Source organism: Etheostoma cragini, chromosome 7 (genome assembly GCF_013103735.1).
Source record: "Etheostoma cragini isolate CJK2018 chromosome 7, CSU_Ecrag_1.0, whole genome shotgun sequence".
In the NCBI taxonomy this organism is placed as follows: domain Eukaryota; kingdom Metazoa; phylum Chordata; class Actinopteri; order Perciformes; family Percidae; genus Etheostoma; species Etheostoma cragini.
This window is the reverse complement of record NC_048413.1, coordinates 11454200-11471985: the sequence shown is the minus strand read 5'-3', so window position 1 is coordinate 11471985 and position 17786 is coordinate 11454200. Positions and strand designations below refer to the sequence as shown.

The 17786-nt window shown below is 40.8% G+C and overlaps 2 protein-coding genes and 1 long non-coding RNA gene across 3 annotated transcripts in view; 1 reads left to right on the top strand and 2 right to left on the bottom strand.

Annotated features, from left to right (window-relative positions):
• LOC117947508 overlaps nucleotides 1–17786 on the bottom strand; it is a 1113976-nt gene that overhangs the window by 787126 nt on the left and 309064 nt on the right. The window lies entirely within an intron of this gene.
• The window catches only part of LOC117947436 (metabotropic glutamate receptor 7), a 104105-nt gene continuing 86328 nt past the window's right edge, over nucleotides 10–17786 (top strand). The window contains exon 1 of the mRNA XM_034876359.1: nucleotides 10–54. Within this exon, the coding sequence (XP_034732250.1) occupies nucleotides 49–54 (6 nt within the window). The 5' untranslated portion in view covers nucleotides 10–48. The remainder of the gene's footprint in view (nucleotides 55–17786) is intronic.
• Nucleotides 6419–9567, bottom strand: LOC117947473 (amphoterin-induced protein 3-like). Its single transcript, XM_034876446.1, has 2 exons — nucleotides 9110–9567; nucleotides 6419–8466 (listed from the first exon to the last, which is right to left on the bottom strand). Exon 2 carries the CDS (start codon nucleotides 8416–8418, stop codon nucleotides 7036–7038), a length of 1383 nt encoding a protein of 460 aa, XP_034732337.1. The 5' UTR covers nucleotides 8419–8466; nucleotides 9110–9567; the 3' UTR covers nucleotides 6419–7035.

Genomic DNA, 17786 nt, shown 5'->3' with positions numbered 1-17786 from the left:
AGCAGATACAGAGAAACAGTCTTTTGGAGTGATGTTTCTGACCCCCTGATGAATGTAAGTCCAATATTTACTTATTTGTCTTAAGCTCTCCACCAGTTCTTGAGGGAAATATCTTACTCTTTAGCAGCTAAAAGCTCCACGTCGTTCACCAGCTAGCCTAATTAATGTTAGCTAGCTAGTTATCTAGTTAACGTTGCCGTCAGATGTTGGGCTGGTAGCATTCAGCGGGTTTATCAAAGCTTTTTTTGTGGAAAACAGTCCAATTAAACAACGAGCTGAAAGATGTTATTTTGCTCCATGGAGTTGGGTGATTCTTACAGTGGATATAAAAAGTCTATACACCCCTGCTAAAATGCCAGGTTTTTGTGATGCAAAAAAATTGGACAAAAGATATATCATGTCAAAACTATTTCCACCTTTAATGTGACCTATGACGCGAACAATTCAACTAAAAAACAAACTGAAAACTTTGAGGTTGAAAAAATAAAACCTTAGAATAACCTGGTTGCAGTGTGCACACTCTCTTATAACTGGGGATGTGGCTATGTTCAGAATTAACCAAACACATTCAAACTCATGTTAAATAGAAATCATCACAAACATGCCATCATTTAAAGTGACTCTGATTAATTACAAATAAAGTTCAGCTGTTCCAGAAGGATTTTCCTGACATTTTCTCAGTTGCATCTCAGAACAAAGGCCATGGTCCGCAGAGAGCTTCCAAACCTTCAGAGGGAGCTCATTGTTGAAAGGTATCAGTCAGGAGAAGGGAACAAAAGAATTTCCAAAGCATTAAATATGCCATGAAGACAGTCATCATCAAGTGGAGAAGACATCTCACAACAGAGATGTTACCAATAGCTGGATGTCCCTCCAAAATTAATGAGAGGACTAGAAGAAAACTGCTCAGGGAGGCTTGCAAGAGGCCTACAGTAACATTAAAGGAGCTGCAGGAATTTCTAGCTAAATCTGGCTGTGTGCTACATGTGACAACAATCTCCTGTAATCTTCATATGATTGGGCTTTAGAGTAGGGTGGCAAGACGGAAGCCTTGTATTACAAAGAAAAACATCCAAGCCCGGCTGAGGTTTGCAAAAACAAACATCAAGTCTCCCAAAAGCATGTGGGAAAATGTGTCATGGTCTGATGAAACCAAGGTTGAACTTGTTGGCCATAATTCCAAAAGATGTTTGGTGCTAAAACAACACTGCACATCACCCAACGAACACCATACCCACAGTGAAGCATGGTGGTGGCAGCATCATGCTTTGGGGCTGTTTTTCTTCAGCTGGAACCAAGGCCTTAGTCAGGGTGGAGGGAATTATGAATGGCTCCAAATACCAGGCAATTTTGAGACTAAATCTTCTGCCTTCCGTAAGAAAGCTGAAGATGAAGAGGAAGTTCACCTTTCAGCATGACAACGACCCAAAGCACACATCCATATCCACAAAAGCAAGGCTCCACCAAAAGAAGATTAACGTTTTAGAATGGCCCAGCCAGAGCCCAGACCTGAATCCAATTGAACATCTGTGGGGTGATCTTGAGAGGGCTGTGCACAGGAGATGTCCTCGCAGTGTGACAGCTTTGGAGCACTTTTGCAAAGATGAGTGGGCAAACATTGCCACGTCAAGATGTGCCATGGTAATAGAATCCTACCCAAAAAGACTGAGTGCTGCAATAAAATCAAAATGTGCTCCAACAAAGTATTAGTTTGTATTTCAGTTGAATTGATCACGTTATAGGTCCCATTAAAGGTGAAACCAGTTTTGACATGTCTTTTGTCTAATATTTTTACATCACAAAAACCTGCCATTTTAACAGGGGTTTGTAGACTTTTTAAATCAACTGTATATCTATGTTAGAAATATGAGCAACATATTGATTCTATAACCAGAGTTTACAATGAGGGACTCTGGGAGGCTGTATTTAGACATGGCACTGATTTCAGCTAAATGCTAACAATTGTATGCTAACATGCTGATGTTGAACACCATCTTAGTTAGCAGGGTAACATTTGCTGATTAACACTACAAGTGAGACTGATGAAATGTCATTAAATTTAGCAGGTTTTTGGTCATAAACAACAATGTTGGACATGGTGGTGTGACGAAACAATACGATATGCACTTGGTTCAATAAATGCAATTACTAAACTTTGTGCCAATCAATCTGATAGTTTTCAAGATATTTCACCAAAAGCCATAAATGCCAACCTGTTGGCTACACTAGAGGATTACCAAAGTCAGCTAGTTTTATCCTTTGGGGACCATGAATGTCTGTTCAAAATGTCATGACAGTCCATCCCCTAGCTGATATTTCAGCCTGGACCTATGTGGTGGACCAAACAATATTGCCTCCCTAGAGCCGTGCTGCTGGTATAGCAAAGAAAAAAAAGAAACTGTACCATAAATTACATAATTGAGTAGACAGGTTACCTATACTGTCTCTGACAGCACAAGTCTTTTTTAATGGCAATAATAAAGCCATGTTTCATCAGTTCATTGTTGTCTTTTAGTGGAGAAGTGTGACAAATGATAACAAGCGGAGCACCATTACCACATGATACAATAAAAGTGAAATGACAAATTGAACACAGAAGAATAATAAAAAGACGATGGTACAGAAAAGTGGCCATGAGCAACAATATAAACCTCAAAATACTTTGAGTCATTGTGGTTGTCAAATTGTGTAATATCCTGCTAAATTCTAACCACTGAAGCCCATAACGGCCCCAGGGAGACAGTGAGCCAGACCGCTGCTTCCAACATGCTGAATGGCTCGGGTAAAGGTATGTCGCTGCAAAATGCTTTTTGTTTGAATTGAAATGTGATAGATACCCATTTGATCAATGAGGCATTCGTATGCATTGTGCCCCCACAGTGACAGGGACTGAGACCAGAATTCTGTTTAACATGTCGGATATCCAGCTGCATCATCTTGCTTTGAGAACACAGAAAGTGGCCTGCGTTCACAATCAGTGCAGAGGTATGATTTTTAGCCTGTTGTCTGTTGTGCAGCAGTCCACTTTTATTTTAGTCCTTATTGAGAAGCAACTTGATTACCTCCTTAAAAAAAGGTATAGCTGGTTGGTAGACCGTTCTTAAATGAGTTCGTTGTGTGTTTGCCCAGCACATATTTCAAGTAAAGTGTCCAATTAGAATGAAATAAGGTGTTTTTGTCGGTTTGGTGACATTGGGCCTTTACCGAGGTTGTGTATGTGGATGTCACATTATCTGAAAGATGTATACGTATCTGCCACAGTTGAATGCCTCCACTCCTGCCTGATGACTGTTTTGACAGTTCAGTAATAGCCCCTGTTGACAGTCAAGGCAGCCCTCCACTAGTGGAAGCTATTCAGAGTAAAACACCCCCTTTCACAGTAATTAGATTCTTGAATAAGATGATTTTGAATCGCTTGGAGCCCAGCCGAACTAGGGAAAACAGTCCATCTGGAAAAGGAAGTGCATGGTTTAATTGCAGTCTGATGGAGTGTTTTGCTTTGGAGATGGGCATCTTTTAAAGCATCACATGGTCTTTCCTTTACACCTGGGTAATTTATTAGAGGTCCAGGGTAATTTGCAGATAGACTAAGTGATACGGAGTTAGGTGCAATTTTTAGGACTTTCTAATGTGTAAATGGTAGAACGATTTCAAAACATTTCAGCAAACTAAATATGTCTCTGTTTATCACCCCATGTTTCAATTGAGCAGGGATAGGTTCAACAATTTGCTGGAGCAAAATCATAATTTGTGGTGTGCTTTTTACACCTGTTTTTTCTCTTCAAAATGCACTGCTGAGGCCTCCCATTATCAGTAAAGTGCTTGCTGTGACAAGGTTCAAATAAAATGCTGGATACCAAATGGTATCAGGATACTAACTTTACTCATTCTAACGGCGACATGCTGCCTACACGGAGGTTGATTCCCTAAATCAGAAGTGTGGTTACATAACCAGGGTCACCTGTGGACTCTGTGAAAAAGAAAGCTCTTGAATAGAAATGCTCACATCGTGTCCTCTGTTTTAAACCTTTCTGCTAATCATGTCAAAAAACAACTAATCCCAACCCAGCTGTTTGTGCTGTGTCAAAGAGCAGAACCAGATTAGAGGGATTTAAGAAACATTGAAATTGACAAAGCACCTAGTTTATCCTTGTGGTAATCTCCTAAAACCTAACCCCAAGTCATCACACCATGTAATGTCTCTAATACACTGTCTCTGAAAAACAACGGGTCATGTCTCTAATACAAGATGTTTCATCACACACAGCATTGCATAATCTGTGTTCAGGAATTTGAATGTTGATTAACACTTTATTTAAAGGAGTGGGCATAGGAATGACATAACACGATCATTACCATGACATGACGCATGTTTTGAACATGAGAGAGTATTTCTGTGCATTCATGGGCATGGGAAAAATATGTCCCCCAGTGACGTCATCATACACGTCACTTCATGTGGGAATCCAACGCGTTTTTGACAACTGACGTACAGACACACGGCCGACGATTGTTCCTATGTGTTATATGGTTAGATGCTTTTTCTAAATACAGAAAATGTAAACATGCATGTAATACATTTTGCCAACGTCCACATTATGCTGTCAATCTAGGTTATTGTCATCTATTGGTTTCAACAGAGTAACTTAAAGTTCTCATGGCTCAATAATATGAGTTCCCCCAGCCTGCCTATGGTCCTCCAGTGGCTAGAAGTGGTGATAGGTGTAAACCGAGCCCTGGGTATCCTGCTCTGCCTTAGAGAAAATGAAAGCTCAGATAGGCCGATCTGGAATCCTGCCCCTTATGAGGTCATAAGGAGCAATGTTACCTCCCCTTACTTTGCTTTGCCCGACCAGAGAATTTGCCAACATAATAGAAAAGAAGAACACGCATCACGACCATGTGAACATGTGCAGTCGGAAAAACAACGTAATCACGGGGGGCGGTCCCTGATATGCCCAGGTGGCATGAATGGACCATAAGTTTATGACTGTTGACTTAAATGTCATTCAGTAAATTATGACTTTTAATGCAAAGTTAGCATTGTTTGAGATGTTTGTATTATGAAAACTTGACATTAACCTAGACAACAATCTCTCTGTTGTGACAACTTGACAAGACAATAAAAAGACTGCCAAGTGACAGTCATAAACATTCATAAAGACTCCTTCATGTTCCTGACAGCTTTTATGTCATGGTTATGACAGTGTCCTGTCAGTCTAATGCATACTCTTTCAAATAAAGTGTTATAAACCAAAAACCTTTTCCAGATATGACATATAAGTCCGTAGCGATGTGATTAAACAGAGTGTTGCGTCACAATACAGTGCTTACCGATTTTTTGCTTAATCCCTGAGAGTTTAAATGTGATGGAACTCAGCGCCGTCTAAGAGCTAGTTGTCCTAGTTTCATGCACGGCTGCCCATTTGATTTTAGATTTCCACCTTTTTTGTCTGTGAATTTACATTCAAGTTGCTCAACAATATTAGTCTCTAAGGGCTTAAAAGGAGTCAAGTTTTAATTAAGGATTTAGAAATAATCAAAGGCCCCTCCTCTAACGACACGCTCTGCTTTTGTGAGATCCACGGTTGCTCACAACATCTTTTTGACATTATATGAAGGATTACATCTAATCCCATTCAATCTCGATGCAATCCTTAGTCCCACTCAATGTTTGCATTAAGATTAAACTACAATCCCAATACATTATGGATGCGTGGAAAGAAATTGATTTGTTTCTTTTTGAGGCTACTGTTTGTTTCATTGGGTTTTGAATATCCCTTCATCCCCAACCACCCATATGATATCTTCGGTCTTTCACGTCATCGACTTAATGGTCTCATCCCACAGACTTATGTTCTTTCATGGCAGTGCATGCACATCCTTCTTCCACGTCATTTATCTCTGGCATTGCAGTTCCACTGAATTAACAAATAAAACAAGGCTACACAAAGTAAACAAAGTAATTCTCCTTCGGGGTTTGCGTCGTGCTTGACATATTTGTCACTTCAGTTCAAATTTTGTAGTTGTGTTTGTTCCACAGTGTTCAAAGGGCTCTGCTGTGTTTGAGCAAAGAGATTCTGTCTTTGAAGAGCAGTCCTATTGCAGTTTGTTTTTGGTTTGTTGACACTCCTGATTCCTGTACTATTTGCCAGATAAGCAGAGTGCAGACAGAGAGTCATTGTTTTTGGCTGCCAGATTAATGCAACAGGCTCATATGCGTTATGTATATGTATGATAAATCACTGCAGGATGTACCTCTGTTTACTGCTAGATAAGATTTTTAAATGTTTGCTGAAAGCTGTGGCCTCTGGACGGAAACATTTATTGCTTTTTTGCTGTATCTTAATTCCTTTTTTTTATATGAAAGTAATGGATTTTCCTAAATTGCTTTCAAAACCAAATCTGCAGAGCAGGCTAAAGGGAACAACTCCTTTATCAGGTACAAAGGGGAACCAAAGTTTTCAGGAGTTAGATAGAGTGTTCATACTATAGGCAATGTTTAGCACCTCAACTCAACCAATATGCATGGGCTGAACCTACTTCCGGCAGTCCATCACAGTCATGACCTTGCAGCGTTTTTCCGGGGCTTTTAATTCTTGTTAAACACTTTCTGTGAAAAGTGAGCCTGATCCACTCTCTGATCCCATGAGAAATATTGCCCCTAGTGTCGTACCTCAGTACACAGAGAACTTATTAGCTGATTTTTAGGGCTGATAATAGCTCTACTGTGATTTAGCAATGTCAGTACACTGAGGGTAATAAACCAAAGTTGAAACTTTCATTTCGACCACTGGGCCAGGTGACAGGGAAGAACAGACTGAAACAGGAGATATTGATTTTTTGTTTAGGAGGCCGTTTTTAGTGCATCTGGCAGTCAGGAAAGAGACATGATTTTGTTCTCTTCCTATACAGCATTAACACCCTTCTCTTTCATTGCATCGCACCGCTAATTCTTGAGTAAGGACCTTTGCATGGTCCAAAGGTCTTTTGTTTCTGCTTCAAAATAAGAAAAAGAGAGAACCATCTTCAGTGTCAACCTTCAGGTATCCATTCAAATCCTTCTTCATTTACTATTGGCTCCATGAATGCTACATGCTTATCAGTTTGGAGTTTGTGCTGGGGTCTAATGGAAGGGGAGAAAACAGAAGTCAGGGTGCTGGGGTCGTAAGTTGCAATGGGGATAGCTGGAGGTTTGGGCTGCTTACAGCAGCTGCAGCGACACGGAGTCATGAAGAGGTATATGAGGATGCAGAACATGGACACCAAACAGCCCAGCAACGTTGTGTAGCCAGTGTTGAATGACTCTGCTGCAGGCAGCAACACCGTCACATTCACCTCCCGGGTCGCATTCAGTGCCTTTTTAATATCCACAGCTGTGCACACGTACAAACCTGAGTCATTGACCTTGGTAGCTTGGATCTCCAAGGTACCATTAGGAAACAGGCTAATTAGCGTGTCATTAATGCTAGTCTGGGTGATGAACCCCTTGCTCGGGGAGAGCCATGTAAATGATAGGTCTGTGCTACTCAGGGACGTTTGGCAGTCCAGACGCACTCCTTCTCCCTCTGAAACCAACACGTTGGAGAGGAGCACGGTCACAGGCAGTGAGACAGCGCTTTCCACAGTGCAGTTATGGAAGAAGCGGGATTGTTGCAGAAACCGGATGGACGCTCGTGGGTTCCCATAGGTGGTGCAAGTGTGCTCTTCAGTAAAGTCCTTCAATGCGTCGTAACCCCTCAGATCCCAATGCCAGAAAACACTGTACATGGAGCAGTCACAGATCAGAGAGTTGTTGTGGAGGTACAGCCCCCGCTGCACCAACCCGGGCAAAGCTTTCACATCCTCCCATGGCAGACTGCTCAAACGGTTGGACGAGAGGTCCAGCATGGTCAGAAAAGGGTGACTATGGTCTTGGATGGAGAAAAACGGGAAGTGTGTGATCTGGTTGAGGCTGAAGTAGGCCTTTTTCAAGCTGCTCAGGCCGCTCAATGTGGCTGCCTCCACCTGTGTGATCTTATTATTGAAGAGAAGGAGCTCCTCCAGCCTCCACAGCCCCTGGAAGTAGTGTTGCTCCACCACATGCAGCTTGTTGGAGGACAGGTCAAGGTGCCTGAGGCCGGAAGCGTTGCGAAACACCCCATGGCCCAGGGAGCCCAGCTGGTTGTGGGTCATCCGGAGGTTTTCCAATCTAGGCATCCTTTTGAAACTGCCTGCACCCAGCCAGGACAGATGGTTGTGGCTGATGTCAAGGGTGACGGAGAAGGAGGGCAAGGACAAGGGTAACTTGGTCAGACCACTGGAGCTACAGCTCACTGTGTCAGATACACAGAGGCAGATAGAAGGACAGGACTCCTCAGCGCCGTGGATGAGACAGAGCAGCACCAGGAGAGGGCCTGGACACAGTCTGGAGGTCATGTTTCTGGAAGTCGAATCCTTCGAGCTATCTAATCCGTCTGGCTCTCCCTGGTCCGAGAAGGATAAAATAAGAAACCATGCGATGTTTTACAAAGCTATTCTGTTTCAACCAACCTGCTGTTTTGAATTGTTTTACAGACACATAATACGACTACAAGGTTAGTGTCATGCAGTAAGCCTCAGCATCTACGGCAGAGGATGAAAAATCGTTCGAATGTCCCTTTTGACCCAGAAATATATTTTCAGCTTTTGACTCACAGATACTCACCTTAGACTATTTAGAGATGTTTCTATACGGAAATAATGTATAAAATATAGTAAGAAAAATTGTATAGCCGCAATGAGTAATACTTTTTATCAGGAATTATTCATTCAACTTAATTAACGGATCATTTGACTCAAAAGTTGAAAAAATTGTGAAAAATGCTCATCAGATTTTCCTAAAGACTACAGTGACATCTTGAAACTTTGAACATTCAAGGACCTAATAATATTCAATACACATCATACAGGACAAAAAAACTGAAAAAAATCACATGTAAGGATCATTATTTCACTTTTACTTTGGTATTTTTGTGATTAGTTTAATCATCAAAATAGCTGCCAATAAATTCCTTGTGGATGGACTAAGTAGTTTACTTTATATTTGGTGACGTGTGTTACAGTCATACACACAGAGGGAAATACTTACACCTTAAAAAGACGTTTCTTCTCAGTTATCATCTGTCTTGCCTTCTTAAAGTTGAACATTTTTAGAGATGAGTTCTAACACATTTCCTGCTACTGACTTGTAAGTCTGTATAAATTTGCAGGCAGAGGGGAAAAGTTCATACCACTTGCAGACGAGTTAGCAATTTGGCTCACTTACTTAATCCTATTCTCCCCTCCAAAAAAAATGGGAAAACTCTACTTCAGACCACGACTCCAAAGTGAACTGCTTAGCGACAACATGAGTCTCCAACTTTCCTGATCATTTTTCCTCTTCAATGTTGTATCCCATCAATTAATACGCAAAACGTTGCAGTCTAAGCCTTATCTTCTTCTCAGATCCTCATCCCGAGACGCCTGAGTAACAATGTTTAAGGTGCCCCTACCCGCTTTGTCCTCGTCCCAAATGAGAGTGCCGCTGAACAAACAGCACAGAGCTCACTTAATCTCCCACAATCCCCTCCTCCTCCGCTGTGTAATTTAAAGACCGACCTTGTGTCTCCCTCTCTCATCATTAAATCATGATGATGCCCTTCCTTTTCTCGATCTTTCTTTCTCCCTCTCTCAACAATATCAGTTTTCTCTCATATTCTATTAATGTACTATTCCATTAAACTTTTAGTATTTTGCATAATAACAGATTAGTGAAATCTAGGAGCCTTTTGCATAAATATTACATGTGTTAATCTGGTTACCTTTCACCAATAATCCCAGAGGACTGGAATTTAGTTTTGGCTTCTGTTTTTTATTATTTTGTTGTGTGTGCAACACTTTCTGGTTGTTGCTTTACTTATTGTTGTAAATACTTGTTTTTGGTGAATTGTGAATTCCTGTCCATCCCTCTTCATATCTGTGTATGTTTTCAGCTCCTGTGTTGAAAGTCTTCATGACTGTGAAGGCTCTTCCTACCTGTGTGACTCTTTACTTTGTCGTTTCTATTTTAGTGGTTTTTGAGTGGATGAATGTCGCCTGTCCCCCTGCCCAATGTGACACACACACACACACACACACACACACACACACACACACACACACACACACACACACACACTATCTCTTAAGTGCCTTAATCAGTACATCCCCCCTTTCTTTCTGAGCCCCTGACATCCTTTCTTCCTCTTGGCTGTGGGCTTGACTGGATATATGCTGTCCATGCTGCTTGGTTATGGTGGCCCTGACAGCTCTGATTTCTGTCACAGTGAATTAGCTTTGCCTGCCAGCAACCACCTCCTCACTGCTACCCCCAAACCTCCACCCCCTCCCTATAAGTGCTCGGGGCTCTGACTGACTCCCACTCACTCAGTCACTCTGCCGAGGCACATAGCCGATTCCCCGTGGATTCAGACTTGCTGGATGAGGTTCACTTCTGAAAAGGTGGGCAGATGTGGAGTCCACAGGAAGCTGAAGATGGAAGGCTTCAGTCTGAAAGCAGTTTAACATATTCCTCCTTAGTGTTTAAGAATAGGATTAAAGACAACACATTTGGATGTGTTTGTGATGAAGTGAACACGCCATCACCATCTTTGGCATTGTGGCTTTGTGCACAATCTTGTCCGTAGGCAAGTCATCAGCTTGGCTGAAACATGTAAGAAATATATACACCCACACATGTACATTGGAGATATGTTAGAAAAGGATGCTAAACAGGCCCTCCTTGTAGGTGTTATGTTTATGTGGGCTTATAGCATGGCTAAAATGGCCTCAAAGTAATTTGTCTCTTTTTGTCCAAACGGAAGTTTTTCCTACTGTAAAGAAAACCTTTTTCGGAGTAGCTTGTTTAATTGATTTAAGGTGTTATGTAACAATGTTTTTTGTTCAACGGGCTGCTCCAATCATTTGTGTAGTGTTTTTGTAAGTCCCTAATTGTAAATTGATCACACAAGACCTATACACCAGTGGCTTCATCTGCATAAGATGGTAATGATTCATGGTTTGCTGCACTCAGAAGAGCATAAGCACATGAAGCATTTAAACAGGGTGCACCATGGTGCCAGCATGGCAGTGGCTGCATATGTTTATAGCTACAGTATAATTGTACTGGGAAAATTTTCTTTTTCTCAGCCTGCCCTTGATTTGTTGCTTTTGACATAACAATGAAATAATTTTTGAGTACCTCAATATTTTCTTTATCAACTTTCCTTCAGTAAAGAATTCTTAATTTTCGAGTCCAATCATGTGTCATTGTCCTCTGAGATCAATTCAATCAAAGCATGAACAGGTAAACAAGTTGATTTTCTGTGCGAGACAATTAATTTTTGCCTTTTACTGCTGATTGGCTCTCATCTTACAGTATTAGTCCATGGGGTTTCAACAGATTGAGGACCTCTGGAACGTCAATATTAACATTTTCATCTCTTCCCCCTTTTTCCAGTCCGTGGGGACTGAAAATCTTTCTGTGAGTATTGTTTTGTTTCTGCATGCCCCTGTTGTCAGACTGGACAGCGTGGCTCCAGCCTGCTGTTCTGTAAAATCCGTAATCTAATCAGTATCTCTGTATCAAGCTGCTTTGCAAATCCCAACTTCTTCTTCCGCGTACATCTGATTAGAGTCAGCATATGCAAAACGTGCCTGTCAAATCGGTCAGGTTTAGAGTGGACCTCAAAGCTTAAACCCCAACCCTGATGCAGCCTGCCCCAGCAGAAAGTGATTTTCTCTTTACCATCTGCTGCAGAGGAGAAGAAAAAACATAATACCCACAACCAAACAGGGAAATGTCTGATCTTATTCTTGCCCTTGAGAAGCATTGAAGCTCACTACGAGTCGATGATACAAAGCGTTACATTCACAGATGCAAGAAAAAAAAACATTAAAGCAGTGGAATGGAGGAATGCAGACATGTATTATATGTTAGTCTTCCTCTATACTTCAAAATAATGCTCGGACAATAAGGAGCAGGTCTGAAATCATATTAACAATATGCACCATATTGTTAATAGCACCATACCGATACAACTAGCTGCTTGATATCTTCCTTCAATAACATACTGTATTGTGATTTTAAAGATACATTAAAACTCAAGATGGTTAAATACACAAATTCTTTGTCAATTATTGAAATATGTTTTGACAAAGTGACAGGGCATGCACTGAAATTTCCAAAACTACTAAGATTAACTCTGTAAACACTGCAGCTGAAGTGTTTCCATAACATCTGTCTGCCAATTAAGAAACCCTTAACCTGAACATACACCCCCCCGTTCAGTGTTTATTCTGCCTTTCAACAGCTTTTTGTTAGGATGGCTGACAGCCAGAATCTCAAATATAAATGAGTCAGTACCTGGATAAAGATTCGGAGCATTGAGTATTATTTCTTTTCTCTTCACGGGAGAATTTGCCGTCTGGATGAGCTCTCTGTTGAAAGGAGTTTCAGGCAGTGCAGGATTGTTTGCTTGTCACGGGGAGCAGCTCGGCTGCTCCATATGTTGCATATTCACAGTGACTGTAGTGCATTATTTGAGAATGTCTTACTCAAAACCCCAGAAACCTGTTGAGCTATACCTGGTTTTATGTTGCATAATGCTTGGGTTAGACAATATCATCATGTATCTTCTCCAGTGAGCTTTTCTCCACGCCACCCATCTGGTGAATGTAGTGTACTGTAAGTGTGAAGCAACAAGCACACCATCTAGTGGTTTGAGACTCAACTGGAATGGTGAAACATCTGATGCACTTTTTCCTTTACCTTATCACTATTACTAGTGCTACATAAGGAATAGGTCTAAATAAAATACAAATACATGTAAAGAAATGCTACAACACATTGATACATGGAGCTAATAATGAATAATAAGAAGAGATTTCTGGCCTGAGAGCATATTTTTAGACTCAGGTTTTTTTACGGATTATACAAACATGATATAACAAATTAATTAGTGAGCTTTAGAGGTGTAAGTAGGTGTTTATTTTTCTTTTACACATGTACACAGGGCCAGGCTAGCCTTTTACCCCTGCTTCCAATATTTATGCTAAACTAAGCTAACCTAGCTGTAGTTTCATATTTAATAGACAGCCATTAGAGTGACATTGATCTTCTTATCTAACGCATAGCAAGAAGTAGAATACAAGTCTTTCCCACAATGTCATACCCTTCCTTTAAAATGAGTTCCTTCATTAATAATTGATTGCATTCATAATAACATTGACACCCCTTGAAGTTTTCCGTTTTATATCAACTTGATTCACATCATGTAAGGCGGGCAGAAACCAGAACTGATTTGAACTTGAAGCAAATCTCTGACTGAGGTAAAACGCTCACATGTGATGTGCGGATGTTAAGCTGCTCTGTTTACGCTACCCATGAGCACAGAAATCAAGCATAACTCCTGATTATAATGCAAACCCACGTCTTCACGCGTGTCAATATACAGAGAGCAGCGTGCAGGAAAGAGGGCTCGCTGTATGAATAGCCCCACGTCTCCTCAGCCTCTGCTCTGATTGTTAACGGATTTCAATTAGGACTCACAGGAATTAATATGATTGCTTGCTGTTTACCCTTTCTTGCTTCCTACCATGGAAGCCAATTATGCATGAGTAGCAGTGGATGAGAACTGGACACTGCTAATGGCTCTGCTTCTCCCTTTGTGTTCACATTACCGAAGGATATGGGTTGTGAAATGAGATCACTACTGACTACTGTGCTATCAGTGATTGTGCTATAAAACATTATGGGCCAGAACATAGTAAATTGTGCGACGTGACTGTGGGGTGTCAAGCTGTCTGCTCTTCCCCTGCTTTTTTAGCCTCTCATCTCCTTCCTCTTCTTTACCCCATTTTGTCATCTCTTGTTTTTCTCCTCTGTGCTCATAGCTTCTCTTCTACTTTCCTCATTCACTGAATTTTCCTTTTGCTGCCTTCCTTTGCTTCTTGTCCCTTCTCCTCTCATCTTCAACGGCTCTGCTTTCGTTTATCCTCTCAACTCTTATCTCCCCACATCATTTTTTTTTTTTACACCTCTCCTCTCCGCTTTTCATCTCCTGCCCTGTGGTTATCAACAGAGACAGACAGGACATGAGCCAAGTCTCTAGCCTCTTCCCCTTCCAGATCACTCACTGCATGGTAGATTGACATATCTTACAAAATCCAGTATCTTCTAATCAATAAGGATTAATGTACATAATTTAGATATTTCATACAAATCACAAAATTGATCATTATCTTATTACTCAGGGAATTTTTACTGCCCATGTATCACCCGACATATGTGATTGCCTGTGTGCGTGGCCATGCATGCAGGCAATTGGTTTTACCTCTGCTGGGCTGTTCTTTAAAGAATTAATGAAGTTGAGAGAATCAGCGAACAAAAACAGGACATAGCTAGCATCAGTTTATAAAGTATACATGTTAAAAAAGGGAAGGCAGGTAGAGAAACAGAAATATGAGAGACAAAAAAAACGCAACGGCTTATGCATAGCAGGCTTATCTGACTGCACTCGACCGTGGAAATAGGGTGATGGAGCCTGTCTTCTCTACCTGAGCAAGGTTGCTGTCTCCGCTCTCTGCTCTGACAGACGCTTGGGGACATGAGGGGTGATTAGCAGTTAGCAGTTCCATCAAGGATCTCCGGGGCCATCCGTGGAAAATGAAACCATCTCTGAACAGGTAACTCAATTTAACTTGTGGCCGCCTTCTCTGGAGCTACAAGCACAAATACTTTCCCAGCTGATGAGATGAGGTAACCGAGCATGGCCAGAGTCACGGAGTGCAACAGGAGAGGCCCGATCCACCCAAATTGCCTGGACATGGTCAAGGGAGGCTTTTCTACCACTTTTACAGATAGAGAAGCGGAGACTGAAGAGTAGAAAGGCTCTGGGTTTTCTTTCTTTCCTTTTCAATCAATAAAATAGACTGGCTTTAATCATGAAGCTATTGAGTGCTGAAGCTAGCAAAATAGAGAGTTGGTCTTCTGGAACCATTCCACAGGAGGGAAAATGCTTTATTTGGACTGAATTTGTAGCTAACTGATGAGGCGCTAAAACTTTCAAAATATATATTTTTCAATTCCGCTTTGTGCTCCACACAGATATGAATAGCTTCTTTTGTAAAATGATGTGTAAAAAAGATCTGTATGTGAGTACATATAACTTTACTTCTCTTACTTAAGTTAAAAAAACAATAGAGCAATTTAAAATACTATAAGAAAATGTCCTGCATCCAAAATCCTACTGAAGTAAAAGCATAATCAACAAGATTGAGCTGCTTGGGCGGCTGTGGCTCAGTGGTAGAGCGGTTGCCTACCAATTGGAAGGTTGGTGGTTCGATCCCCGCCCCTGCAGTCATTGCCGAAGTGTCCTTGGGCAAGCCACTGAACCCCGAGTTGCCCCCGGTGCTGCGCATCGGAGTGTGAATGTGTGTGAATGTTTATCTGATGAGCAGGTGGCACCTTGTACGGCAGCCCCGGCCACAGTGTATGAATGTGTGTGAATGGTGAATGTTTCCTGTAGATGTAAAAGCGCTTTGAGCAGTTGTTAAGACTGGAAAGGCGCTATATAAATACAGCACATTTACATTACATTTACATTTTATATATTTTTTACATTCAGTTAGGTAGGTTAAATCTTCAGTGAGTGTCTTTGTGATATTAATAAACGTGTGTTACATTCAAGCCATTGAAAAGTGAGTTGCTACACAACTAATTAAGACTCTGCATCAGCTCCACAACACTCTTTCTGTATTTCTCAGTATGACTATGTTCAGAAGATTGTGTTGTCCGGCGACTTTTGCATGCATACATTTGAGCAAAGTTTCCTCTTCTGAAGAGTCCATCATTATTTTTTAATTCTCTGTGTCCTTCTTGGCTACTAGCAACTGTGTGGAGGAGGGGTGAGGGGCTGCGCGTGATCATGGAAGGCTTGTAATGTGTGGACGTGCCAACAGTGTTGTTGGCATTACTTAGAATTCCTCATGGGGGCAACAGAAACTACGCACTACAGCTTTAATCCAGTGGTTGTTAGAAGAGCCTGACTGATTTTATCGACCGACATTGGCGGGCTACAGATCCAGTAGTATCGGTGTTTATGCGGAGCAATCCCGGAAGTGGAAGGCTGTGGATATAGACTGTGTGTATAATAATATATGATGACGCTGAATGTTCTTTGATAAAGGCATTTGTTTGAGAAAGTACAATCCACATTTTAAGGTTTATTTTTATTCCAGCAAAGAAATGTGCCAGCATATGAGTGTATAATTCATATCCCCCCCCCCCCTCTAAAATAGGTATGGATGTTGGTCCCAAAGAAATCCAACATCAATTGGGCTCTAGTTTTGATATTATTAATGGTGTAGAGAGGTAAAAAAAAAAATCGATGTTCTGCAACACAAATTTGTATTTTGTTTACTTTTTTTAATATTGGCTTTTTTGTTCATCTTTAAGCAGTTCAAAATAAACCATTTAAATTAAATCTCTTGCAGGAACTTCTTACAAATCATAAACATTTAAAATGGGGACAAGGCGCCCCAACTATACACTTCTTTTTTATTAAGGGGTCACATGACAAAAGGTAACAACAATGCATTGTATTTGATAAATGATCATGTATTTATTTTTATGTAAAATCTTAATCTTTATAAAAATATACCCTCAGATGTAGTTGAGCAGAAATATAAAATAAAAAATAATACTTCAAGTAAGGAACAAGTACCTTAAATTTGTACTTTACCTCAGCAGCATTGGATTTTGAAACAGGCCAATTTGTAAACTACCTTCAGGCTCTGAATTGGTTCTTTGCGTTTTAACAATCAGCTCCACACAGAAGGAGATGTCACTCTCACACGCATTAGAAATTACTCTTGGTAGACTGTGTCATAATTGTTCTCCAGCAAAATTATATAATGATCACTTTGACCTTTCCACAGACCTACTTAGTAGTCTGAGTTTGTGTATTCAGGAGAGGAAATTTAATGAGTGCAGTTTAAAGTGTGGCTCAATAATACTATATTCTACTGTTAATAATTGCAAATGTGTTAGAATGAAAATGACAATGTAGCTTGAAAGCTTCTATTTCAGAGATTGTGATTTACTGTCCAACTCCTAATAAAATGTAAAAAAATCAGCTACAACAGCAGATAGATGGCTTTAGATGCACACTGTCTCCATTAGAGCACATAAGATGAAACTTTAATGTTCCCTGTGGGCAAATTGAGTCATTACACCTTCATGATATTAGGAAGCTCTGAACACATACCATGTATCGGCATCTTGCATTTACTATTAAGGAACAGGGGGTGAATGAATGAGGAAAACTACTTTCCTTTAATGACCATGTCCAGGTTCAGGCCTCTGTCACATTAGCATCTTTCCTTCTGAAGTGTCCTTGAGCAGGACACATAATCCCTACAAGCTGTTCTGCAGCTGAACCTGAGGATAATATAATAGAATGAACACAAGTGGACTTGCATGTGTTAATCACCTGCAGTGATTCTCATTGATTATTCTCAAACACAGACACTAATTCCATTTGAAAACAAAATGCAATGAAAAATATGATGTGGTGCTGCGGGTTTTAAAACCAAGAGAAGCAGCCATATATCATGCCGCTCACTGTCAGCCGCATACTGTGAATGTGAGGCAGAAGATGAAAAAGAGGAGAGGGGATGGGGGGTGGTGGGTACAAAAACAGGATGAAGTGAGACTGATTGTAGCCTGCAGAGAGTAACCATTAAGC

Excerpts from the sequence above, each read along its gene's own strand:
- LOC117947473 (XM_034876446.1), bottom strand. The coding sequence starts at position 8,418 with ATGACCTCCAGACTGTGTCCAGGCCCTCTCCTGGTGCTGCTCTGTCTC.